At 40.1% G+C, this 26,743-nt stretch overlaps 1 protein-coding gene across 6 annotated transcripts in view; it reads left to right on the top strand.

Moving 5' to 3' along the window:
• Positions 1–26,743, top strand: part of ERBB4 (erb-b2 receptor tyrosine kinase 4) — a 1,148,078-nt gene that overhangs the window by 412,356 nt on the left and 708,979 nt on the right. For all 6 annotated transcript variants that reach the window (XM_019553894.1, XM_019553891.1, XM_019553890.1 and 3 more), the window contains exon 2: positions 24,572–24,723. In XM_019553894.1, coding sequence (XP_019409439.1) covers positions 24,572–24,723 — 152 coding nt within the window. The remainder of the gene's footprint in view (positions 1–24,571; positions 24,724–26,743) is intronic.

Genomic DNA, 26,743 nt, shown 5'->3' with positions numbered 1-26,743 from the left:
CAGCCCTCTGTGCCTGCTGTTCCCATGCAGGTTCTGGGGCTGCTTTTGTAGGTTATAGTGAACCCCAATTAAAAGTCTACTGTATCCGTACCATCTAGAGTATGGTACCAAATCGTTTTCAGCTACAAAAGCACCTGGTGACATTTATAGAAATGTTATTTAATAGCAAATATTGGAGTAAGATGGGATCCTATGAGGTTTTGTATCAATTTATATGACTTAAATGCTTTCCATTAACTGCAGAACTATTTTGTAACTATTCTTTATAACCCTCAATACTGCACTACACACTAGAGTCCTTTGGTCCCCAGGGAACAATTTAACCAGTGGATCTGTGTAGTCAAATAAATTGCTGTGCAGGCTCCTGCCCTGTCTCCAGAGTCTCCCTTTACATTGCTGAAGAAGTGCTCCCAGTATATGGGACACATTACACACTGCAAGTTATTTTATCTTGGCACAATGGAACTGTAGTTTAGTTGCGTGCTGTTAAAAATGGGATTTAGATTTAGAATAGTTTAGGTTTTAATTAAAAACTGGGACACACACGCACATGTGCACCCACATTATGAGCTGCAAAGAAATGCAGAATGAAGCCCTGACAGTTTCTATGATATAACAAAATAGGGTAGAATTTGAAGGCTTTTTTTTTCCTTTCCAAATAGCTCAAAAACACTACACTTCTTAGAACCAGCCTTAAGCTGCATTCAAAAAGGGTGGGGTGACATTAAATTGAAACATATTGGACTAAAACTATTATTCTTAATCATATTTGGTACACGCACACTTGTACACACATGTGTACACATGCGCATGCACACACACACATGCACACACTATCTTTTTCCCTAACTTGTATGATTTTTGAAGTGTTTGCAATTTTGTTTGAAACCACTGTTATTATAGAAGACAGGCTCCAGCCCTGATTACTCCATTGATAAAATAGCCCTATTATTGGAGACTAGCTGGATTCAAAACTCATGCTGCTGCAGCTCATGGGATTTACCATTTGGAAGATATTTTATTGGTATCTTGTGACATTTCCCTGCACTTTCATGCTCATTTATATAACTGTTTTCTTTGATTTATGACAGATTTTCTTCATTTGTAGCAGTGCCATAAATTGTGTGGCCCTACTTTCAGTCGTTATAAATTCAAGAAAATCTGTAAACCACAAAATGAAAAAAAGAAAATGTTTTCCACTAACCTTCCTATCACCAACATAATCCAACCACCCTTCCCCTGCAATGCAAAAGAAAGCAGAAGACTAAGTTGGCATGCTAAGCTTCCTCAGTGTGGCCAGTATTTTTTGTCATAGGAACATGGGGATAGTATGAAGTGTAATGTTTCCATGTTATAAAATAATATGGGAAACCAATACTTGTTGCCAGGAAAATTCCAGTTGAGGTCACTGGGAGGTCTGCTGAAGTAGACTGCAGGATTTAGTCCAAATGTACCACAAATTACACTTCTCTATTTCATAGAAACCTATTCTTTCTGAGATCCTAGAAAAAGCTTTGGCATCTTGGTTTACCAGAGAGTTTCCTCTGGGGCTAGATCCAAAATGAGTGAATCAGGACAATGGGATGGAGAGTTTGAAGTTCGTGTTTGCTGGTATTGTGCTTCGTATGAGAAGGGGAAAAGGCTCATAAAGGTGCATTTAAAAAAGTGCTGCTTCAGTTCAGCTGTCAAAGCAGCTTTCTACTGACCTTCACAAATTGATGTTGTCACAATCAATTCAAAGAAGTTTAAGGGGCAGTCAGTGAAAACGCCTTATAAAATATATATAGAATAAATTTTAAAATGTGCAACAGAATAAGCACATGATATCAACATGGAGAGTATTTGAAGGACTTGATCTATAAAACACAGCTGAAGAATTCATGGTGTACCATTTTGGCAGGCAAGATTATTTACTGTTACTCTTTTGGAAATCAGTGATTTTTGAAATACTGGGGAGTCAGTGGCAAAGAACTTTAACTTCAAAGGTTGGTACTACAGATTCATGTATATTTTCTCTTTTACAATTTATAAAATAAAACAATGCACATAACATAGTGAGTGCAGTAAGATTTACACGGAAAAGGACAAATCAGAAGAAAGTGCTTGAATTCAGCTGTAGGTTTGCTCATTTTTTAAATATCAATGACAAGCATTTAGGGTCATCAAACACTGGCATGTGGTCACTGCTTCCCAAATAAAATGAAGAAAAAATTCAACAGTAAAAACATCAACCATGAAAATAGTGTTCAAAATATACCTTAGGTTGTAATCTAGGTCCAGATTCTGCCTGCCCTACCTGTTTTTGTATAGGATTTCTCTGCACTGAATAAAATGAAGCTATTCAAGAAGTAAAGGGTGGTAAGAGTGGTAGCAGTTGGTAGTATTAAGATAATATTGCCTCTAGCTGCGTGGAAAGCTTCTATCATTTAGAACTGACTACACAAGGAGGAAGGCAAAGGAAAAATAACATCTTCTGAGATTTACCGGAGGCTTTAAAACCCGCCTCTATACATAGACTAAGTATGTACATTTCAGCCTCAGAAGAGTTTCTCTGAGAACTGTGAAAATAACAAAAAAATGTATTTATAAAGAAAATCCCGCTGTAAGAGAATAGCCACTCTTATATATGGCCACAATTTTCAAACCTGCTGACTTTAAATTAAACTCCTAAATCCACACTTTGGCACCTAAAAAAAGGCACCTAATTTTAAGAGGTGTTGAACATCCTAACTTGTACTGACTTCATTAGGATTTGCAGGTGCTCAGCTTCTCTGAAAAATGTGTCAATTTTATTATGGTGCCTAACTATGAACGTAGGATCTTAAACTGTGCAGATTTAAATGTTTTGTTTGCTATTTCAGTCGTGGTAGTAGTTTACAGTTTTCACCAAAACAATACAATAATGTGAACAATAAAAATTATATGTAATAAAATAACAACATTTATATAATTTATATGTTTTGCTAAAAAAGTATGGTAAGATTATTCATTCTAGCAGTTTACACTTAATAAAAACTGAACATCGTATATCATATAAAAGAAATGATAAAATGAAGCAGTGGAAAATAAAATCAAACAGAATTCCTGTTTTGTGTTAGTCTTTATTCTTTGTGCAAGTAAACTAAATACAGCTAAGAAGTATAGGACAGGCTCCAAATTATTAGAGAGAAGCCAGAGATTTTTTTTCTTCATTAGCCCAGTATTTAAAATTTCCCACTAATGGAAAGATCCATTTCCTCTTGTTTCTTTAAGGATCAAACAAGATCACAAGTAGTGACTTAGGTAATCTATTTGATTCTTCCCACAAGAGCATACTCTATTCAGCACCACCTTTCCATGATGACTGCCTAGTTTCCTTAGAGTGAATCTCAATGTAGTAATGGCCTCTCATTGTTTGTAATTTTGCAGCCCAGACTAGGTTTGTAGACTGAAGGAGTGCTTTATTAATCTTAAAAAAGGAGAAGTTTGAGACAGTCTCACTGCCAGCATATCTGCTTGCATACGGGCATCTTTAATTCTTAAATTTATGTTCTGTTTTAAATATAGGGGAAATATTGGGTCAGTGACTCTCAGTACGTTTCCCAGACCATTTGTCTGTAGAAGAATATAGCCGTTATTTAACCATCCAAGCAAGGGCTTATTTGGCAAAGGAGAGGCTTCTAGAACATACTCCTTAGGCTATCTAGTAGGCATAGGATGTGTCTACATGTGAATTTACACTTGCCTAAACTTAATGGGCATTAATACACATACCTTTTTGTCCCACAATGTGCCGGAGATCCGCCACTTCAGAGTAGACTTGATTAATCGAGCCTGCTCCGCACACGAGCTGATACGAACTGTGCTGCGCTGTGTGCTGTTGTATAAGTGATGAAATGCATGTCAACATGCAGAAAATGGCAGCAGTGTATTTTTAATTAAAACACCTTCTGTGTGTTTTAGTTCAAAAGTGCCCTGCCACCATTTTCTCATCACTGAAGTGCATTTCGCTGCTTATACGCCTGCAAGCGACACAGCACCGTGCACTTTTCAGAGCACCTGGAGCTGCGGCGCGTGCATGTGTAAAAATGTCCCATGTGCCTTAGCCTAAGGCACGTTAAGGCAATTTAGGTGCTCATCTACAGGTGCATGCCTTAAGGCTCCTTATTGTGACTCACTGGGTGACCATGTTTGAAGCCTGCCCTGGGCAGGAACTTGGACAGCCCGCTGCTTGCACAGCTGTGCTGGGGAGTATGGGATGTGGGTGGGTGCTGCACTAGGAGAGCGGCTGGGGACAGCATGAACAATGAGGGCCTTCCTGGCTGAGGGGTGCAGAGAAAGGTGCAGGGTGCACCCAGGGGCCACGGGGTCTGTCAGCGGCAAGTGCAGAGCTAGGGCAGCTGGACCACAGTCAGGGGCAGCTTGGCTCCAAGCAAGCAGGGGGTGTACCTGAGCACCCAGGCCAAGTCTAGCACCTCAAGGCAGCTACACCCAGCACTGAGCCTTCAGCAAGTCACCCACTGGTGTCCAGAACACTGCAGCAATGTAGCTAGGTGGTGCAGCCCAACACAGGCCAAAGGGGTGGGAGCTCCCAGTCCCCCTGGGCTCGACTGGCCTGGTTGCAGCCCTGGCTCTAACCCCCTCCTCATGTTCCTGCCTCTACAGTGTCAGTTGAGAGTGAGCTGGAGCCAAGTCCACAGTGCTGCCAAGAAGTGGTAGGTGCTGTTCTCCAAGGTGCAGGCGCTGGAGGTGGAGTGGCCAACTGACTTGGGACTAAGTCTGCCACTGGAACCGCCACTCCAACTCCAGTGTCTGTGCCTTCGACAACAGCACCACCTGCTGCTGCTTCTTGGTGGTGCTTGGCAGCAGCGTGGGGCCCCGCAGGCTCAGCTCTGGCCTGCCCAGTCGACATACACAACGTTAAACCATCTTAAGGAGTCTACACATCCCTTAAGGCACATTCACACCTAAATTTGAGACTTGCTTTTATTAGCCTAGAAGCATCAATTTTAAGGTGCATTAAGGGCATGCACATGTAGACCTGCACCCTTAATGCGCCTTGAAAATGGTGATTTTAGGCCAATTGCACCTAAAAGAAGCACATGTAGATGTTCCCATACAAGATCTAATTTTCATCCAGTAGTTCAAAGATTGTTATTGAACTAATGTGCTCCCTTTTTTAGCCTGTGTGTGTGGACACACCCATATACCCAAGCACTTTGTATATGCTATATCAGTCACCTCAAAATTATTGTATAGTCTATGGTTTATCTGTGTTTGTTTTTACGTACACATATTCTTTAAAAAATGCTATGTTGTTTATAAACGAAGTATACATAAAATAAAAGCAATGATGGAATTGTCTGTTATAAACATTTATTAGCTTTGAAACTTGGCAGTAAGTGTATACATTTAATACAGAATAAAAAACACGTTTTAGATTCTAAAGTCCTACACATTTTCATTATCAGAGTTCAGTCTTGCACCATGTAGCAGAGGCTGCATCTACACAAGCAGCAGACTGTGCAGTTGTTACTGCGCAGTCATTTAGTACTTGTATAAACAAGTACAAAATGACTACACAGTAACCAGCGTTACTGCGTAGTACCATCACTGCACAATTTTTTTCAGATGCTACTTTTTGTGTAGATGCACCCAGTACGTACAATACATGCATTCATACGGATTTCAGTTCAATAAAATATTTGTACACTTTTTAGAAGGTGGCAATAGGAGATTTAAACAAACCAATAAAAGATAGTTTGTGTAAGAATGGAGGTATTTATTCTTTTTCAAACTGGATGACGTTATTTTGCATGTCTTTGTGTGGTGCCCAAACTGGGGTCCTGATCCTCTCGTCTTCATTCCTTTACCTATACAAATATTGCAGGCACAGACTCCAAATTTATCTTGGCAGTCACATAAATCCCTCAGAAAAACCTTAAGCATGAACCCTTTAGACTCATACATGTTTTCAACAATATGTAAAAGTCAAAGTAATATTAAATTAAGCATCTTATGTTAAATGAACTTTTCTGTTCATTTGACAAGTTGTTTTTTCTGGTCATTTGTAAGCCTGTGCATCATTAATGTAAAATAAATTTGTGCCACTGCATTGCACAATTAGATTGAAGAAGTCAGGTAAAACAGTGAAATCAGTTAAATTTTATTTGGTGTCTAGTTAGAAGTTGTGTTAATTTGTTTCCCAAATCTTTGTCAGAATAGTCTTTTTAAGTCCTTCTTAGTCTTCTATGTTACCAGATTTCCAGAATTTTAGGGGTATCATTTTTTTGCTAAATAAGTCACTGCTTTATTTAGTTATTTAATCCCAGAAACATATGAACTTTTTCATTATGTGATGTACAGATTACACAAAGATTATTAATTTGTTTCAAGAATGACTGTATGTAATCATACTTTTTGGATCTCAGGGAAACACTTTCTACATCACAAGTAAACAAGTCAATGCTCTGTAACTACATAGTAATTGTCAAGCACTAAACTGTGAGTAATTATCTACAATTATACTAAGGTTTGCCTTGCAGTATTAAGTAGTGGTATCACTCCCATTCTGAGCTGTGTCCATTACATAAACACATGCTTATATCCTGAGGAACCAAAGGAAACCTTTAGCATTTTTCTCCAAGTGTAGTTTAAAATATATTCTGGGATGTGAAAAGTGCAGCAAGGTGCCAGTTCTTGTTTCATTTAAAACCAATGGCAAAACTTCCCCTGAATTCACTGGGATCAGGATCAGGGCTGAACTGAATGAATAGGCTCCCTTGCACACATAACAAACTAGTATGTTTGTACACTGTTAATTAAAATGCATTTATGTAGAGTGAATGCTTGCAGCATTCAGGCACCCCTCTGCAAAAAAGCCCCTTAGCTGTTCCAGAGACAAAGTATGAATCCCCAAGGAGTTTGTGTTGCGAGAGTTGCTATGGAATTCTGTTGCTGCAGTACCAAGGCAATGCTCTATGCAAGTTAAGCAGACAGTTGGCCCTCTAGGAGAAAGCCAGCTTGACAAAGAAGGAAAGACAGAAAGAAACAACAGTTTGTGTTTTCAAGCTAAGAAACATATTCAATAAGTATGGGAAGTGATTTGATACTAACCTCACAACAGATGTTACAGAGGTTTCTTGCGGAATTAATTCTTGGTTTAAAAAAATACTCAAACACCCATAAAAATGCTTCTTGTTTCTCTGCATGCACTTATTCATTTTGTGGCTGGCGTCCTCTTTCCCCACCCCCCCCTTCAAGAAACCTGTGGGCCACTATGCACTGAAGAGGCAGAACAAAGCTCTCACATTGCAAGGCAGGCTTTTTTTTTTTTCTGTAACTGGCAGGAATCCACAGAGCAGACAGACAGAAACACTGAGCCTGGGTGACACTTCGTGAGCCCATGTACATAGAGAGACTATGCATATGTTCCCTAAGGGGGCTTTGTTTACACTGATAACCTTAGGAATTATTACAAATGTACGGAGCTACATAGATTTAGAAGTAGGATGAATAATAAGATGAAGTGAAGGGTAAGAGTGGCAGATGGAGTAGCTATTACTAAAACAGCAGTATGCTCTAGGCACTAGTGTAGTGGGTTATTGTCCTCGATGGAATTTGGGAGGTCAGTATGTGGAGCCCAGTGTCCCGTTTTTTGTTGCTGTGCCAAGGTGCATGGAATAGCTTTACATTCCTCTGCCTCTCTGTTGTCCTTGATGTATTCCCTTTGGCTGCCAGCAGGGCAGACACTGTATAGTCCACTTTTGTAGGCTGTGTTTATAACATTGACTGTCCAGTATATGCCATCTTTCCCCAGTTAGTGGTTGGGAGCAGGGACAGGTCTAGTTTTCTTTGTCCCACATGTTGCTACCACAAATGGATAACACGTAGTTTTGATTGTTAAAAAAACAAAAGAGTTCTAGAGTCAGCACTGATATTTGGGTAGATAAATTTATGTATTTATTGTCACAGGGAAGTTTTTAGGCTGCTTTTTGGGTTTTTTTGCACTATTCATAAAATATGACAAACTATAACATCAGTTCCGCTTGGGCAGACATTGGCCTTTTGTATCATTCTATGGATTTCTCATGCTAAAATCCTTGTGAATGGGTGTGTGGGGAGTGGGGGGGGGGATACCTTGCAATATCCTGTTTTAGGGAAAACATAGTGACAACGGGAATAGGTTTCTGAGGTATGTTTAATCTTCTGCAACTAATGTTATTGATCAGATTAGGCAATACAATGATGAGGAGTAATGGGAAACATAATGATGCAGAGTAACTCTCTACATCTTAAATCAACAAGTATAGGTTTATTCGGTTGAGTTGCTTTTCTTTGGTTAGAAAATATTGATTGGAAGGAAGGGAACATGAGCTTTTTTATTAAAAAATCTGTATTGAAAAACTCTCTTAAGTGCATTATTTTGCACAGTCTCAAAATCAGGTCTGTCCTGAAAGAGGAACACTGGTAGACACAGACCATCTTGAGGTCTCTCTTGCCCAGTTTCCACTAATTGCTTATTTCGGTTGCATGCTGCATTTGGAACAACATTTTAAGTGCTGCAGATATTTTATTAGATAGTGATTTTTTTTTTTTGGTCTCCTGCTTTATGGTGAGAAAATATCACATCCCATTGAAGCCACTAGCTCTCAATAAATATTCATTTATGTGTACATAAAAGAAGTCTTTATTTTTAAATGCTTTTCTATTCCAACTTCTGTGCCTGTAATTTACCATTTTGATCACAGCAGTCAGTAAGCACTGAATCATAGTCAGTCCTTTTTGGGACGGTGCCTTCACACATTGGAAAGGTGAAAAACAACTAAAACAAAGGAGGGGGACTCCAGTTAGTGGCTGCCTAATGTGTGTGTCACCTCCATCCCTGTGGCATCCCACCAGCTTGGAGGCTTGTCCTATCCCTCCTAATCTAAGCAAATGGTTCCAGATTCACAGCAAGACCGCAAGGAGAGCCAGATGATAGAGCAGATGGCAGATGACTAATTTGGCAAAGTTTGACGAGTGGAAATTGTTTGCTTTAATTGCTTGTCAAGTCTGGTACCTACGCTAGTGTTAAGGATCTACCACTTAAACTGAAAATAGAACAAAATAAGGGATGAAAGGGAGGGGGAAATCCAAGGAAAACTAATTTATCCACAGCTCTAGGAGGAATAATGCTGTTGGCACACTTGAAACAGTTTTCCTTTGCTATATGAATGGTTTAGGTCCTGTAGTACACTTTCACTCTTTGTCCTCTTCAATTACAACATCGTAATGTATATGATGAAACTAAATGAGAAATAATGCTGGAAAAATTAACATAAAATGACCAGGAAACAAAGGCTGACATAGCTGGTATGAGCAGTTATCTTTGAAGTGCTGCAGTATAAATCTAGTTAACATTTTGATGCCATTTTGGCAGATATCAACATGATCACTACATCTACTAAAACGTAAGGCCAGCATGCTATCAGCCTAGGGAAGAATAATTGCACATAAATAATCATTCCTGAATAAGGTACCATTATTACCATTATTTATAATACCTTTTGCTACTTCTGATACTCTCAAAGGACTGGACAATAACTTCCCCTTAGAGAGTTCAGTCAATGAGCCTTCATTGAAGGTGTAAAGTCCAGATGAAAAAAAATAATGTGGAAACTACACAAAGTGGTGGCTGGCTGTTCATCTTGAAAGTAGAAATCATTCATTCTTTCAGTCACAAATGATACTAACCCACTAACCTTCTCAAAACTGAAAAAAATAACAATTAAAACACTAGTTGTACATTGTGTTTGGGACAAAATTAGATGGGACTAAGGATGGTATGAAGGGGGTGCATCTACGTGTGTGCTTTACTGCGGAGCTGACTAATTAGTAAAGTGTCCCTGTCTATCATGCACCCATATTAGGGCACAGTAAATCAATTAACTCTACTGTAGGATAATGCAGTCCGGAATAAATACTACCCTACAATGGAGTGGTTACATGTGTCAAAAACGCATGTGTAGAGAGTGACTGGGGCTGACTGGGGCACAAGGGTGCTACAGTTCAGGGACTGCCTGCCAACTAGCCCTACAGTGGGGAATCCTTGTGCCTCATCCAGCCCCTCTGCTGCACATTTAGCTGGGATGGAGCAGTCCCACACTGGGACTGCTCTGTCTTGGCTTAGTGTGCTGTGGTTCCAGTTACACGTGTAAATGCTGCACCTGGGAGAAATAAACTCGGCATGAACAGAGTTTATTGATAAATGCTAATTGCACATGCAGATGCACCTAGGGTGTATTTAATGTCTAAATCTTTAATATCTTATTGCTATGGGCCAGTTTCCCATCCAATCATTCATGCTGAGTAGTATTTTAGTCCACAAGAAGCCTATTGAAATCAATGCTACTGCTCACAGGACTTGCTTACCATGTCTGAACACAGCTGTGAACAATCAGCAGTATGTGGATCGTGCCTTTGCCAGATCAGGACACATTGTGTCAGCTAATCATGACTGAAACCCATAGGGACTCAAAGTATAATCATGGCTAGTTGGACATGGTGCTGAACATGCCTTCTCCTAGTCTACACTGATTGTAAAGATGTACACCTAACTTGTTATTGTACAATTATATTCAAAGGTGGTAACCATTTGTAATATAGCAACGGTCATTTGGAAGTGATCCCTTATGTCAGCTGAGCTTTTACTTAGGAGCATGGAGAAAATACCATCTTCTCTTCTGAAATTCACAAATATAACTTTATATAGGATACATAGAAACATAGGAGAGGAAGGAGCCTCCAGCCAATTAGTACAAAGCCCTGTGTTCACAAATAACCATTGTTCAAAGAAATCCATAAGGATACTCATTCCAGCCCTTTTTCTACACTACAGACATAAAAACACCTTAGGGGAAACCAAGAAAAACTTAGAACATGCTACAGGTAAAGAGCATGGAAGACAAAGCAGAGCCAAAGTCTTGCTACTGCAATAGCAGGGAATGCATTAAATTAAAATATGCACAGGTGATACTAGGACATGCATAAAGCCAGTATAACAGAAGAGGGCAAAAAGCCCACACTCCTTGCCAATCTGACCATCTGATCTGTGGGAAAATGTCTTTACTTCCCTTAAATTTGGTAATTTATTTGACCCTGGATGCAAGAGCAAAACCCTTTGACCTTTAATTAGAACATTCCTAGTTGCAGGGAAAAAAACAATTAGATATGGAAAATGCCATGGGAGTTACCAAAAAATGATGGGCTTTACCCTTCTGTATGTATATGTTTCATTTTCGCAAGCAGGCAACTGTCAAACAAGAGGAAATAATAAAAGGTTTTCAAGTCTCATAGAAATACTGGTGTGCCACATCCAAACTCCCACTCCTGTATCCAATGTACAGTGTTTCAAGGGCAAGTGGGGAAACAAAATGAAGCCCTGGAAACTAAATGATATACTTGTGGGAGAGGGAGCAGGGCAGGGACTCCTTCTGGCTCCTATAGACAGCAGCAGGGGGGTCTGAAAGATGGGAGTTGATCTAAAAAAGCATTTCTTCTAAGTTGGAAAAGCTTTCAAACACATTGGGTGTGAAGAAGGTGGGTGAACTTAAATTATTTTTACTCATTCCCAGAAGATATATCTGCAAAACTTTAAGTTTAGTGAGTCCCTTCCTTACTTGGAACATTCTTAATTTCAGGAAAAAGCATGGGGCAAGGAAGATACTATGAAAGCTACCAGGTAATGAAAAACAGGATTGAATTTTCTCCCTTTTTTGTGTGTTTTTTGCATCAGGCTATTGTAAGAGAAAGGAAGAGAGGAAATAATGAAAACAGCAGCAAGTACTACACATTTGTCAGTAACTAATGGTTTCTTAAAAGGCCCACAGTAGTTTTCCTCAAATTTTACCAATTTGAATAAACATATGAGAGCCTTAATAAAACATTACTTTATCTGTTCCATTAAAAATTCCAACAATTTTTTTTTCTATAAAAATAAATCCAAGTAAATAAATTATTGCAAAGAGTAACACACACACAGATTTCAAAAGAGTTAGAAAAAGGCAATGAATGTTGTTTAGCTTGCCTTGTTTCAGGTAGGAGAACTTACAATTTTGTTTTCATAAACAGTCTCCTAAAATCAATGAGTCTGATGTTTTAAGTATTGTCTTGTGTATATACAGCCTGATTGCCAAATCAATGGACAAATGAAAGTCGTGCTGCACTCAGGCAGAGTCTCATGTAGAGAGAAACAAATGATTTTTGTGCATCTTTGGCAATGCCTGGTTGCGAGAAAGTTATTTTTCCCCCAGTCAAACTTAATCTTTCATGATTTAAAAAGAATAGTAGATTGATCTTGTAGGACTTGTCTATACTTGGCCTTATTCAGGGACAGAGATGTTTGACTAATTCTGTGTGTGGACAGTCTTGTTCTGAAACAGGAAATCATACAATCCTGTCATTTCTTACACATTCGCCAAGTCAGGGAACAAAAATTGAGTTTTGTGAGCTGGCCAATTAGAAACAAACAACGCACCTTCAGTTTGACTCTTTGTAACTAACAGTCAATTTGATTCTTTGATTTAGTCTGAGTGATGTCTGGTATGAAACATTTGATAATGTATGTTTTACAGCAAATAGAGTGGTATACAGAACAGACTTGCATCTGGCTAGGGATAGATCAGTCCATGTTGCAGTATAGTTGGTTCTTATAGAATGAAATCATAACTGAACGTTGAGTCTTAAGAGTACACAAACTGGACGATATTTAAATTTCCATCAAAAAGAATCCTTTTGTTCACTATGTTTCATCAATGGGGAGCAGTAAGGTGGTTCTGGGGTTGGGACCAAAAGATAAATTGGGAAACAGATAAAAGTAGTGGCTATTGGGTGTGTCTACACATGCAATTAATTAGAAGCAATAAACTCTGGCACTTATTGCTCTAGAGTTTATTGCTCCCAGGTGCACTGTTTGAATGTGCACCTGGGACTGCATCAAGTTGAGCCAGGTTGGAGCATCCCCAGCAGGCAAAGGGTCCAAGAGGGTCAGCCTCTCAGCCTGGGGGTGCTCCAATCTAGCTCAACATGCTGCAGAAGGGCTAGGGCATGAGTGTTCCCCAGTGAGGGGCTAGCTGCAAGGCAGCCACTGGAGTGAAGCACCCTTGTGCCCCAGGCAGCCAAGTTAGTGTCTACATATGTGGTGCTGAGGAGTAAAATACTCCACAGCAGGATAATACTTGTAGTTACAAGTATTGTCCTGCTGCAGAGTTGATCCGTTTACTCTAGCTTACTAGGGGTACATGTGTAGATGCCCAGGCATTTACTGCAGAACTATTTAGTCTACTTATCAGTAAACTTCTGTGTACATGCACCCATTAAGTTGTAAACTGTTACTGAAAAAGCAGTTGTGTTTCTAGATGGCAGGAGGTCATAAGTATGCCTCTGTAGTGCAATAAACCTGTAATAAAATTAAATAAGGAGTTAGAGAAATTGGAGAAATCATAAATATAATTTAAACCAGTCAGAAGAAGATTTTTCTAAACTTTCTCCTGCTATGTTATTTGTAAGACCTGTCTTTTATGGGAAGAAAACACTGGATAGAATCTTGCAAAATTATCTTTTTCTAAATTTTGAAATGAGATATAGTCTTATTCTTATAGCCACATCAGCACAATAGATGCTGGATGCATCTGGTTGTTGCATGTTGTTGGTTTGGTGCCATATAGCAAACATTTGCAATATGTTTGTGAAAAATCTTTCTGTGGAATGTCATATGTACATCTGTCTCTCATGGTAGACCCATCTTGTTTGCATGTCTGTCTCACACTGGGAAGTGGAAGGAAACATCAGATTTGCCTTTAAATACAGAAACTACTCTGAAGAATTTCCCTCATTTTCCACAGCTCTGATAACTGTCATGGATTTGAATGATATACGTCATAAATGTTAATTCACAGAAAGGAATAAGGCAGTTATGTTGAGAATCAACAGTGAGAAAAGAACTTGAGTGATGGTGCATATATGGCATGTTCCTTCAACTAATGTCAGATCAAGTGAATTATTATTTTTTAACCAATGGTGGTACTCCTGCTGGGACAGCTCTTAATGTCTGATCTTTATTTTATTGTTTTAGTCCATTTCTAGTGAGATATGTGTTGAACAATACACAGTGAGTTTCTCTGAAGAGGCACTATTATATTTATGAAATTTAGATTACACGGGTTTTGAATCAAAAGGAAAAGTTGACTACGTTTTGGCATAAATGGATCTTTGATTGTAAGTGCTGAAATCACATATGAAAATAACATTCCTTAAAATGCCTACTATTTTTGTATTTAGTTTTAAGGAGTGGCTACAGAAAGTAAATGGCACTTGTAGGTTTTACTGCAACATATAGTCCATTTAATACTTTTTACAAAGAGTCTGGGTTAACTGCAAAGTCAGGACTTGCTTCAACTCATGGGACTATGCCCATGGACAGTTACTGCTCATGCACTTGGAATTAGGTGGACCCTCAAAGATTTGCTTCAGTGCTGCTCTTCAGTTCTATAGCTTCTGGGAGTGGCTTATTATAGTTCAGAAGTTGATAGGTAAAATATTACCATCAACTATCAATTTAAAGCACTTCCTGCACTTTTTGAATCCCCTCTTTTTGATTCCTTGCTATGTCACAAGTCATTATGTTTCTTCTCCCGAAGAGCTTATTCTCCATCTGGCCTTGACCCTTATTCAGGTCCTGAAAGCCCAGTAAGACTTTTTCTTGCATCTCAAAAAGACATCTGAAAATGATGTATGAAAATGTCTTATAAAATTTACAATAGACAATGGACAAGGAAACCTAATGATTCCGACCTCTAACAGGGAAACTGTTTGGGATAAACCAGACTTCCTTTGTAATTATAAAAAGGGCCTACATTTTCCATCACTGCAGGGATCATTTTTACATTGTTAGACATATTTTGGGATAAAAAAAAAAAAAGAGATTATTTTTTTTACCTAAAACGGTTTATGCCAACAGGGAAGGCCCTCGCTACAACTCCACATAGGAATTCAGATCCCAGGAGAAAGGATATGAAAGCTCTAATGTCTTGTATTTTTTGGTTCTTCCCATGGAGAACTTTTTAGAATGATTCTCATTAGTGGATTTTTTGTCAGTATTAGGAAAAGAGTTGCCTCCTGGAGGAGCTTCTTCTCACTTGGCATTATATTCTATTGTGCCTCGTTGTGCGGGTGGGGAGAAGAGATGCCTGAAGGGCTTTGCAGCTGAGAAGGTCTGTGAAAAAAGTACAACACTGGAGGGTTTCTTTTTAAGGAGTTTTTTTTTTCTTTACTAATACTTACATTACTCTGTGAACTTGAATTGCAGCCTGGTCAGTGTTGCTTTCCAATAAACAACTTTAAATAATAGTTGCATAGTTTCATAGTTGTTAGGGGCTGGAAGGGACATAAAATATTCTGATCAAGAATTGATAATTTGAGTTAGGAAATACAGTATATGTAAATCCATGCATATGTCTCTGCTGTCCCTGGTATTTTTTTAAATGGAATGCATGGTAGAATCTGTGAAGGAATCTTTAAAAAATCCATTTTGGGGGAAAAATGATAAAATGATAATGAATATATTGGAGAGGCATTTGGGAAACTTCCCATGCTATAATCCTTTAAATAATTTGCAATATTTTTTTCTCTAAAATACTAATGAAATTATTTTAGGAGTTTATGGGGTTCTATTATGTTAATAATGCCTGAGTACCTCCTCACAGTCTTTTCTAGATTTACTTTCATCAGTCCTACATGCTACAGCTAGTGAACTGATGCACAGAATGGCTATATGATTTGTCCTAAATTAAACAGAAAGTCTGTGGCAAAGAAGGAAGTGAACCTGTGTTCCCCTAGTCACAGTAATATCTTTCCTTCTGTTCCAGCAAGTCCATCTGCCTCAGTAACTTAATTTCCCCATTTTTTCTATGGAACTTCCATGTGATACAGTTGGTTATAACCTTTGTGCTATGTACACAATATGCACTCAACTGTACTGTTCATATCACATGACCGATTTCTTGCACCAACAGAGTTATTTTTTAGGCTATTTGTGCTCATGTTTCACTGAACAGAGCTATAGTAGTTAAAACATGCTACCTAACATCAAGAAAGATGGAAGTTAGTGATCTTGTCCTGTTTCTTGAATACTGTAGAGCAATTTGCAGACCACAGTGAGAGGCAATGGATCCTGGGTACCCTTTTGATATGTATTGCATTGGAAGCAGGTGTTCATTTGTAGAACTAAAGCATAGGAGATGCTTCCCATAATAAAAGGAGAGTAGGGAACTTTTTTCTAAAATGCAAATAAAGTGCTTCAGATAGTTAAAAGATTAATGTAAATTTAAAAACATATTTATTATGTTTGATGTTAAAGTTTTATTTGACTGGAAGAATTTTTCAGTGTCCCTCTGTCAGAACTAAGAATGATTATTGCAGTACATTTCCTGTCTCAAATTACTCTCTGTCTAATAAAGCTTTGGCTCTGATTTAATATCTTGTATTCCTGTATCCATGCAAAGTCCCAATGCAGTGGACTCTGAATATTCTGCCTCCTTTAAGCAAGAAATGGCTAAATTAGCTTCTATAAAATGTTTAATGGGTGTGCAACACAATATTCCAGTCTTCCAGTGTAAAGCTTTATTAGTTGAGCACCAGAATTGTTTTCTAAGCTATCTTGATCTTTAGCACCGATTGTGAAATGGAACAGAAATTATTTATTAGTCCTCAGGAACTTTAACACAGAATAATACGTATTCAGCCAGAAACACAGTCAGTCTTGTTCTTATACAGGCTATTATTGCTTTGCGATAGAAAAATAAAGTAACTGTTTTTTTTGTAATAGTTAGCAAACAGTTATAGGAGCTTTCTGACTGTGGCATATACATCAGATGACAAATGCAGATGTTTATAACTGACTCATAAAGTACTCTCACACAGTAGCATAACTAGGGCAGGATGACTGGGGCAGCTGCCCTAAGCGTCAACTTAACCTGGAGTGGTGGAGGGGTGAGCGGGAGAAGAAAAACATCAGCTGCTGCTGCAGCCTTATGATTGAGGTGGCAGCACAGCAGCAGCTGGAGGTCATGGCTGCCCTGGGCACCTGGCTATTTTGTTACCCCTCTGCTCTTAAATGAAATTTGAAATATAAGATAGGACAGTAACATCCTATTCTTTGCAAAGGAAGTATTTGGCATTTTTTAATTGGTGAAATTGATTCAAATTGGTTTTAATCCTGAAGGATCTGAGTGCTCTGACTTCAATGTAGCAAAGCATATCAAACACCCAGGTTTTAAAAATTATCTCACTGATATCAGTGGGGTTACAAAGATGCTCAAACTTTGGCATCCACCTATGTGTTTTGCTGGAATGGAAGAAGATTATTCTGGACCTTGTAGAATCAAAGTAGTACCATGTAGGTGCATCTACACATGCAATTAATGCAAAGAAATGAACTCTGGAGCAGTTTGAGCCACAGTAAAGTACTCTTGGGTACAGCATCTACACATGTGCCCTGGACCAGCAGCAATTTGAGCTGGGGTGAAGCAGGCCCAGGCTGGCAGAGGGCACTGGGATAGAGGAAATGTCAGCCCCAGGTTCTGGGTTGTGATGGCAGGTAGTGGAGGAGCTGGCTGGGGCATAAGGGTGCTAAAAGTGTGGAGCTGTGTGGCTAGGCAGCAAGCAGGAGCCTGGCCCTTGGCTGGCTGAGGTGACCAGGCTCAATTTACACCCACGACAAGTGTCTCCATGTGTATTTAATCACAGTAAATTACACTGGCATAAGATAGTACTGTCCCCAGCAGTACTGTTTTATTGCAGCAGTAATTAGTTTACTGCAGCCTAATACTGTTGCATGTGTAAATTGTGATGCTTTACTCCAATGCTAATTGGTTTACTTGACAGCAAAGCACATGTGTGCACACAGCCTGTATGGAGTAGCCTAGCTCCAAGACTGTTAAAATTGGCAGAACTCTGTTCATTTTAATTCACTAGCTTGCACAGACTCAGGATGTGATTCACTGTTTGTAGATATTTGTCTATGTTCTGATAGCAATTGGTTGGAAATATTCCCACAATTTCCTTTAAAAAATGTAGGGGTTTATGGGAGAGGTAAGGCTTTATTTGTTAGGGACAGAAATGACATATAAGGTGGCATAAGTGAATGGAAACTGAATCACATTTGTAAAACAATAGAAGTTCAGCACACTTAAAACCTTTTAAAATGGCTGAAACTGGTTTAAGATAAACCTGGATGGATGTAGTATCAGACTTAACTGGTTTAAGTCAAATTGGGTTATTGAACTTCTGTCCCAAACCCATCAAATTCAAGTTAGCTCATAGTCCCCCAGCATCCCAGGATGCTTTGCACCTCCCCCCATAAACTCCCACCCCCCATCCCTTGCAGAATGGGTGGGCTAGCCTTGGCCCAAGCTGTCTGCTCCAGCCAAGCAGGGAGGTGTACTCTAGCACCCTCCAGCTTTTGGCCTGGGCTACTGTAGGCATGTGGCTGCATTTCCAGAATCAAAAGTGAATGTTTGTTCGCTTGCTTATTGCATCAATCTCTGCAGCTTAGACTGGCCTGCAAAGACTAAATCGATTCAGCCTCAGGCTTTATGACTCTCTGTATTTAGCCTGGGTGATATATTTTATTGGACCAACTGCATAGTTGGGAAATGTTTAGACTTCTTTCAGATGTAAGACATTCCTTATATTTCATCAGGTTTTATAGGGAAATTTTCAAAGCAAGAATTATCTAGCTTCCACTTCAAATGTAAAACAAGATTTTCAGTAAACAGAGGGGCAACAAGCATTGGCTTTGATTTTGTTCTTAAACTGAGAATTGAAAAAACAACGATGAGACCATTTCATAGCCCATGAAAGAGAAACAATTTTGATGTAGCCTGGGTGTACACGGGTATGTACTCCCTTTACCAGTTGAAAGGGATTGTTAACTGGCAGGTGTGCTGTGGATGAAACTGCAGACTACTCACAGTTTCCCTCTGTCCCAAAGGAGTCAGGCCAGAAATCTGGAACTGAACTATATACAAATGTATTGATGTACATATACACAGGATGTAAGGAAGGTGATAGTAACACACATTCACACACACACACACGTACGCACGCACGCACGCACACACATATAGACACAATATACAGACCTTATATGATGCTGTGTTCCAAGGATTGCACCACTGCTAAAGGCACTGGGCCCTGCACAGGTAAGCAGCTGATCTGGACCAGCGGCAGCAGCAATCTTCCCAACGCTGGGCCTAGGCTGCGCCCAGTGCTGGTCCCAGGTGGCAGCAGCAGCCGCCCCATCCATTGCACAGATCTGGGGGGGCCTGTACCCCCATAAGTAGTCTGGCACATCCCCTCAGCCCTCCTGGGGGTACGGGCCCCCAGATCTGTGTGCGGGATGACAGGAGGCTGCTGCTGGCAAGTGTCACAAGTTTTGCTTGAACAATTTGAGGGACAGTTTCCCAGAAACCACTGCACCTATCTCCTTGAAACTTGGCAGACTTCATGCCCCTGGAAGGTGCTACCATCCTTGCAATTTTCATCCTAATCAGGCAAGAAATGACAGTTTTAGGCATTTTAATGATTCTCCACTATAGCCTATGTGTGAAACGTCGAAACACGTCAAAACAACGAAACAGTTTTGATGAAACAAAATGGAACAGTACTTTGAAATGAAATGAAACAAAATGATGAAATGAAACACTGCCCTTTGAAATGGCAAAATGGAAGTTGAAACAAAATGGTGCTGTTTCGCACAGCCCTAGAAGTTACCTATGGAGGATGCCAGCAGTAACATATATAAGGCTCTTTGGTTGTCTGCTTTAACTCTTCAGTAACTGAATGTTTGGAGTTGAGCCATTCTGAGCCAACAATAGATATCTGAACAAGAAATAGCCTATATGATGGAGACCAGAGAGCTGTTTTCCCAGTTTTCATAAAACTGTATTTGCTTTAAAAGATGGGATGTGGCAAACAAACAGTCAATAATAATAATGCTCATAGAAACTTAATTATTGGTGGTATTTAAAAAAGATCCAAATCAATCAGAAAAGTGTATTTTAGCAAATTTTACTGATTGTGCCTCTGGTCATACAGGGTTTTGTTTGCATTGATTTAATCCAGGGTTGGGAATGGTTCCAGAAAAAGCTGTTTCGGTCTGGTTGATGTTTTGCATAATATATCGCATGTTTTGAAAGTTTGGATACATTGAAATTTATTTGCTTATGGATTAGAATTGCCCACAAGTAACTTGTCAAAAACAAAAAGGAGGATAAAAGGAAAGTAATGTGCAAAAGTGTACATTATGATGTAAACATGCCCTCTCCCCAGCACTCAAAATAAGCAATATTAACCCAGTTATGACCAACGGAAAAAACCTGGAAATATGTTAATTTTTGTCTCTGGAGCACAATGCTCCAGAGGCTGGGAGCACTGGTCTACTCATTGGGGCTCCGAACTGGGGGAGCAAAGTGAGCTCCTTTAGCTGGGAGCCATGATCTGCTGACAGTACTCCCAGCTGCAGGAGTGCATGGTGCACTCCCACAACTAGATCACTGCTAGGGCTCCCAGCTCCAGCGGTAGGCCATAGGCTCCCATGGCTGAAACTCCAGGCAGTGATCAGAGCTTCCACCCACAGGGGCACATAATGTGCTGGGAACGCTATCAGCTGATGGAGCACCCACCCATGGGAAGGAAGATAATTGATGCAAGGGAAGGCTGGAATCCTAATCCTGGGCTCCCCCTGCACCAGCTCCCCTCTGGCCTGATGGGATCTGATGCTCGATCCCACAATCATATGTGGCATGGTAAGAGGTGTGATTTTTGGGATTACTCATCAGATCCCATCACTCTTTCTTTTTAAGATCTTTCAGTGGCCCAAGTGGTGCCATTGTATAGCTCTTTCCTGATTTCATTTTGTAGCCATTCAGTGTACAGGATTCTATACATTTTAATGCTGAGCAACAGTATTTGGGACTTTGAATTTTGAAGAGAATTCTGGTCTTAAATTTATGGCATGGCTATACTCTGAAAATTCATGGTAATTATTACATTGTCATATGTGTTTGCATTCAGAGTCTCAATTTTGTGGGTCACAGTAAGTTTTTGCCCTTTTTTTGTAATTCCTATTAAGCTATGCAGCATCCACAGTAAGAGAATGAGGTGAATTCTAATCTGCCTCTAGTATAAAGCACAGAATTATTAGAGTATATCAACTGAAAAAAAGCACTTCCGCAATATGATAACTGTAACTGAAAGTTTAGAGGTATTTTTTTTCATCTGATCAATGTGTATAATCAACATCTTCAAAAGGAGACTGAATGCACACCTTGCTGGGGTTCTTTGACCCCAGAAGTCTTTCCTGCCCAGAGCAGGGGGAGTGAACCTGAAGACCTCATGAGGTCCCTTCCAGCCCTAAACTTCTGTAAATCTGTGCACATACACTTTGTATCTAATCAGCTGCACTGCTTAGTCTGTAGTCCTGCCAGTCACATGTGCTAAAACGCCGACATCACTCTTCTATACTGCACTACGAGACTCAGATACACTCTCACGTATCTCGTCAGAGAAAGAATGTTTTCCAGTAACAGTAATAGGAAAAGTAAAGCTAGAAAGGTAGTCAGGCAGGCTTATGTGTACAAAGTATTGAGAAAAAAAGTGGGCCTGATTTGGGTGCAGTGTGGTGTGGTGTGGTGTGGTGTGGTGTGGTGTGGTGTGGTGCTTTTTGGGTCCTTGAAAGGCCTTTTTGAAAGAGTGCTCCATCAGAAACTTCAAAAAAAAGAGAGAGAAAGAAAAAGAGAGTTCAGTGTTCTGTTAAGTTTTATTTGTGGAATCATTATTGCTAAGTGATACATGGGCCAAAAAGAAAGTATCTTGACTTTCAGAATCTCAGTTAAATCTGAATCAGGAATAAAAGCTCTTTTTTCATTACTGAATTTCATTGGGAACCACTGAAAGATGAATACATAGACTCCTGCCAGTTCCCTTTGATGCCAATGCTACTGTAGTTTTTTTCAGAATAGACTGTACTTTACATTTCCAAGTTTTTGAAGTTTTTCACATTTATCTGATCCTTAACATGTGTGTACATCACCTTAAAGAGAGGAGGAAAACAATTTATCCTTTCTGTTCCACCTTCACAGACTTGGATGTATTTCTGGAAATACATCCAAGCAAGCATGTGTTCTTGGCCTCTAAGTAAGAAGAATGATATGAAATTTTATGGCTTGTGTTGTACCACATAGAACAGGGGGCCAGATGATAGTTTCATAGTTTCTAGGGTCAGAAGGGACCTGAGTAGATCATCTAGTCCAACCCCCAGCCATGGCTTGTGGAGTGACTGGATTTTTACAAGGAGCCTGTTATCGCTGGCAACGGTAGGCTGTAGCTTTGAGCTTATGGCCCTTTTGCTGCTTTTGAGCAACCAGGAAGACATATGTTCATGCCCCAAAACATCTGCGTGGCCTTCACTGGGGTAAAGGAGCAGATGCATAGCAGAAGCCAGAGGTAAAGCAACCCCTCTTGAAACCTGCTTGGCTGGAGAAACAGCTAAAGCACTTGAAGGGGATGAAGCAGCATCAAGAGCAAAGTGGGCTGCAAGGCCTGCCTGTTGGCCAAGGTCTTCCCACTTCAAGCAAAGACCAGTGCTAACAAGGAGGAGCACAGGTGGGTCCCAGAGGGAGCCCGGGGCGGGGGGTGCAGTCACTCTGGCTGTGGCTGTGCAGTGTGCAGGCAGTGAGCTCTCAATTCCGTGGCAGGAGAAACAGGGAAAAGCAGTGGATCAACCCTGAGATCTGCCCTTGAGGGGGAGGGAATGGTCAAAAAAAGAGGCATGGGCTATTTCCCATGGATCTTGCAATGACCCAGCTTGACCCTGAAAGCAGAGTTTTGTCCACTTGTCTATGGTTTTCCTTGGGGTTTCAGGCTATACACAGATGTGAGACCCTTTGGGTGTTAGTCCCACTGCAGGAACTCTGATCGCCTCTGAAGGTTCAGTGTCAGAGACCTTGAGGAATCAAGGAGGGGAAAAAGCCATGCTCACAGCTCTGGTCCCCAATTAACCAAGGCACCATGCATCGAGCAGTCTGAAATCGAGCAGAAGTGGCGGGCTGGCATGGGGTGGCTTGGAGAGGGAGCACCCAGATGCTAAGCAGGGGCTGTCCCTTTGCTGTGCATAGGAGGTGATTCTGGGAAGTCCAAAGCTACCATAGATCCACAGACATATTCCCTTGTAAATCCAAACACTTAAAAAGTGTGGGGAAGGACATGATGGAACGACGTGGCATGTTCCATGGATCGTCCGGTGCTCACTTAGGTGCCTTTTTCATAAAGATGAATGTGATGGTGTGCGGCATAAAGGGCGTGAGGTGTAATAGTTTCCTTGAACAGCTTTCTTTGTGCTTTTGAAGCAAGACTGGTGGGCAAGGCATTTAGATTGTCCTAAAAATGGAGGACATACAGCTAAAAATGGAGACCCACCATAAGGTTGTAATACCAAGACATGGAAAGCTGAGTGCTGTAGCCTGAAAGTGATGGAATTGATTTGCTGAGAGATTTTGGGATGAGTTCAGATGTATCCAGAGTTAGCAAGGAAACATTTTTTTTTGTAACTTTCCCAGTTGATTTAATGCTCTGCAAGTAATCAAGGAGTCCGCTTCCTCTTCCCGTGTTTTGAAGGAGATGAACTAGAAGCTTTTGTGTAACAGTCCTTTTGGCTGAAGTTGCCTGAGGATAGTGACCTTCGGGGGGGGGAATCTTGTTTTATTGATGGTATTTATTTATATGTTATGGTGCTCCTTTTCCTATCCTTGAATCTATGGATGTGTCCCAGTGGACATGGGATGTGTCCCAAATCAAAATGTAGTGCCAATAACTTGTGTACCAGAAACAGTGGGGATGCATTAGTGAAACAGTCCACTTCCCTCCAGGAAAGAATGGTACAATGAAGCAATACTGCTAACTAGCATTGTTTATTGTCATACAGACAAACCCAATGAATCAATTAGCAGGGCTTCCAAATGTTAATCCAAATTCTATTCCACAAATTCATGTGGACTTCACTGAGACTTAGTATGGCCTTTAGGTTTGATTGATGAATAGCTCTGTATTATTTTTTAAATCACTGTTTCTCACTTACTCTCCAGTAAGTAGCCCTAGATCATCTGTTTTGGTCATGGACATTAGTAGTAGCTAGAGGGGTGGTTAGCATTGTTAGGCTGAAGTCAGGTAGAAGGTAGGGCAGGGTGGCAACTTCCAGAGCCACTGGTTCAGAGAGGCATGAGTTTACTCCATCAAATGTTGTACATTTGACTTAGTAAGTTGCTCTCTCTAAGAGCTCATGCCTCTTCAAATTACTTGGTGTTTAAGGTGACACCCTGTCGTACCTATTGCCTATTAGTAGCCACCTGTCTTCTACTTTTGCTACTCCTACTTCTGTTAACATAGAGATTAACATAAGGCTATTGTCCCTGTATATCAGTCTCATTTCCCTTTTTGTTTCTGTATGTCCACATATTCAAAGTTCTGATCATTAGTTTCCTTTTGTTCTTTGCAGTGTGTGCTGGTACTGAGAACAAGCTGAGTTCTCTCTCGGATCTGGAGCAGCAGTACCGAGCATTGCGCAAGTATTATGAAAACTGTGAGGTAGTTATGGGCAACCTGGAAATCACCAGCATTGAACACAACCGAGACCTGTCCTTCCTAAGGGTAAGCAGCCTCTTTCCCCTTCCCCCCACCCCCCCCATCTTCTGCATATTTGTGAGCAAGCTTTGCTATTAGACTGTACAATGGCAGGCTAATTTGTTTCTAAGTGGTGTCTCCATTCCATTGACTGTCAGAGTTTTTTTAGCAGAAGGTAAGACATAGAAAGGTCACAAAATAACAAACAACCTGCACAACAATACTGTCGGGACTGCTGCTCTGAGTATGCGATACTAACATTTTCCTAGAGTATCCAATAAAAGATACTGTCAGTGCACAGTATGTAACGTCTAGCATATCTGTGTTGCTCTGTATTGCCAGCAGGTATAAAGCTATTAGCATGGGATTTAGGAAGGTCATAAGACTATGCAGATAAGCACTTGTGGTTTTAACAAGCTAATCCTAATAAAATGCAATGCAGAAACAGTTAATAGAGTAAACAATTTGAGGTCTCTGGGCAATACTTGTATAACATTTAGAACAAAAAATGACTTACTGAAATGAACAGTAAAAACCTATCCATTAATAGGTGTGGAGTTATGATCCACACGTTGGGTCTCCTGCTGCTAGAAGAGGCCTGTAGGGCTGTCCTGCCATAATATAGTTTGGGTCATGTGCTCCTTCAATGATTTTTGTCTTACAGAATTTAAGCTTCCATTTAAAAATATTTGCAGTTTTCCTGGTTGTAAAGAAAGCCTTCTGCATGTAAATTAGTGGAGTAGCATCACTCTGCATTTGCAGCTAGCCCATCCCAGTAGCAGCCAAAAGAGATGAGACAAATTTAAGCTAAACAGGGACAGGCTCAACATCAATAGCTCTTATTGTTTTAAAAGCCAACTGCTTATAAGAAACATCCAGCTAATGGGATCATCCAGTGTAGCCAGATATTCTGCTAATTTGAAAGTAACTGCTGCAGGAGAAGATCTGCAATGTGAAGAAAAGAGGTGTGCAGCACTAAGAATGTCCATCGGGGGAAGGGGCAGCAAATGTCTGTAATAGTTGTAGCCTGACTTTATAATGGTGGGCCATAGGAGTTCACTGTGGATGACACTAAACCAGGATGCAAATAAGATATGGTCAGCTGCTTTTGATTACATGCAACTCTGAAAATATGCCCTGTTTATTTCTAAATTTGGGGGTCCGCAGTTAACATCTCTAAGTGAAGAGGAGGTCACATCTTAATCTGACGGAAGACTGAGATGGCAGCTCAAATAATTCTGTTTGGAACAATGATCAAATTGAGATCATGGTAGACAAAATTCTTGCACTAGAGTTGCAGTTGGTTTGCATAAACATAAAGCTGGTTTGAGTCTTACTGTCTCATGTGACCCTTTGGTTCAACTTTGGCTCACAAAGGTTTGACTTTTCATCATTGGTTTTAATAAACCTGAAGCAGAATATTCCTTGCCTTATATTGCAAGTTATGCCTAATTTGAGGTTAAAACCATTATAGCTTCCTATAAGGTACATACAGCCATTTAGGTTAACCTAACCCTGGTTAGATCAGTATAAATGTCCAATCATTCATGGGGTCAGAGGGCTTAAATTCCCAAAAATGGTGCATCTGATCTAAGTTAGATCACTGTGGACATGTCTACATATGCATGTAGGCACACCTAAATTTAATGAGCATTAGCTTAATGCACATTAATGCAATTTAGGCCCGCATCTACACATGCATGCATTAAAGCGCATTAACACCGTGTGTGCAGACTGACGTGGACCTAAAGTTAGCCCCAAGTCAGTCCATATGCAGTGTTAATGAGCCTTAATGCATCTACATGTACATTAATGAGCTTTAGCTATTCATGCCTAAATCTGATATCTGCTTTTACAGGTATCAAATTTAGGTGTGAATAGCCTAAAATTGCCATTTTTAAGTGCATTAATGGTGCACATATATAGATGCATACCCTTGATGTGCCTTAAATTAGGCTAACATGCCTTGAATTGGCATGTGTAGATGCTCCCTGTTAAGAGGTGTGCTAATTTAGATTGAGGTTGGGTTAACCCAGCCTAGGAAAGA

The sequence above is a fragment of the Crocodylus porosus genome, unplaced genomic scaffold (genome assembly GCF_001723895.1).
Source record: "Crocodylus porosus isolate Cpor-Errol unplaced genomic scaffold, CroPor_comp1, whole genome shotgun sequence".
In the NCBI taxonomy this organism is placed as follows: domain Eukaryota; kingdom Metazoa; phylum Chordata; order Crocodylia; family Crocodylidae; genus Crocodylus; species Crocodylus porosus.
The sequence above is the reverse complement of the archived record's forward strand: the minus strand, read 5'-3'. Positions and strand labels throughout refer to the sequence as shown.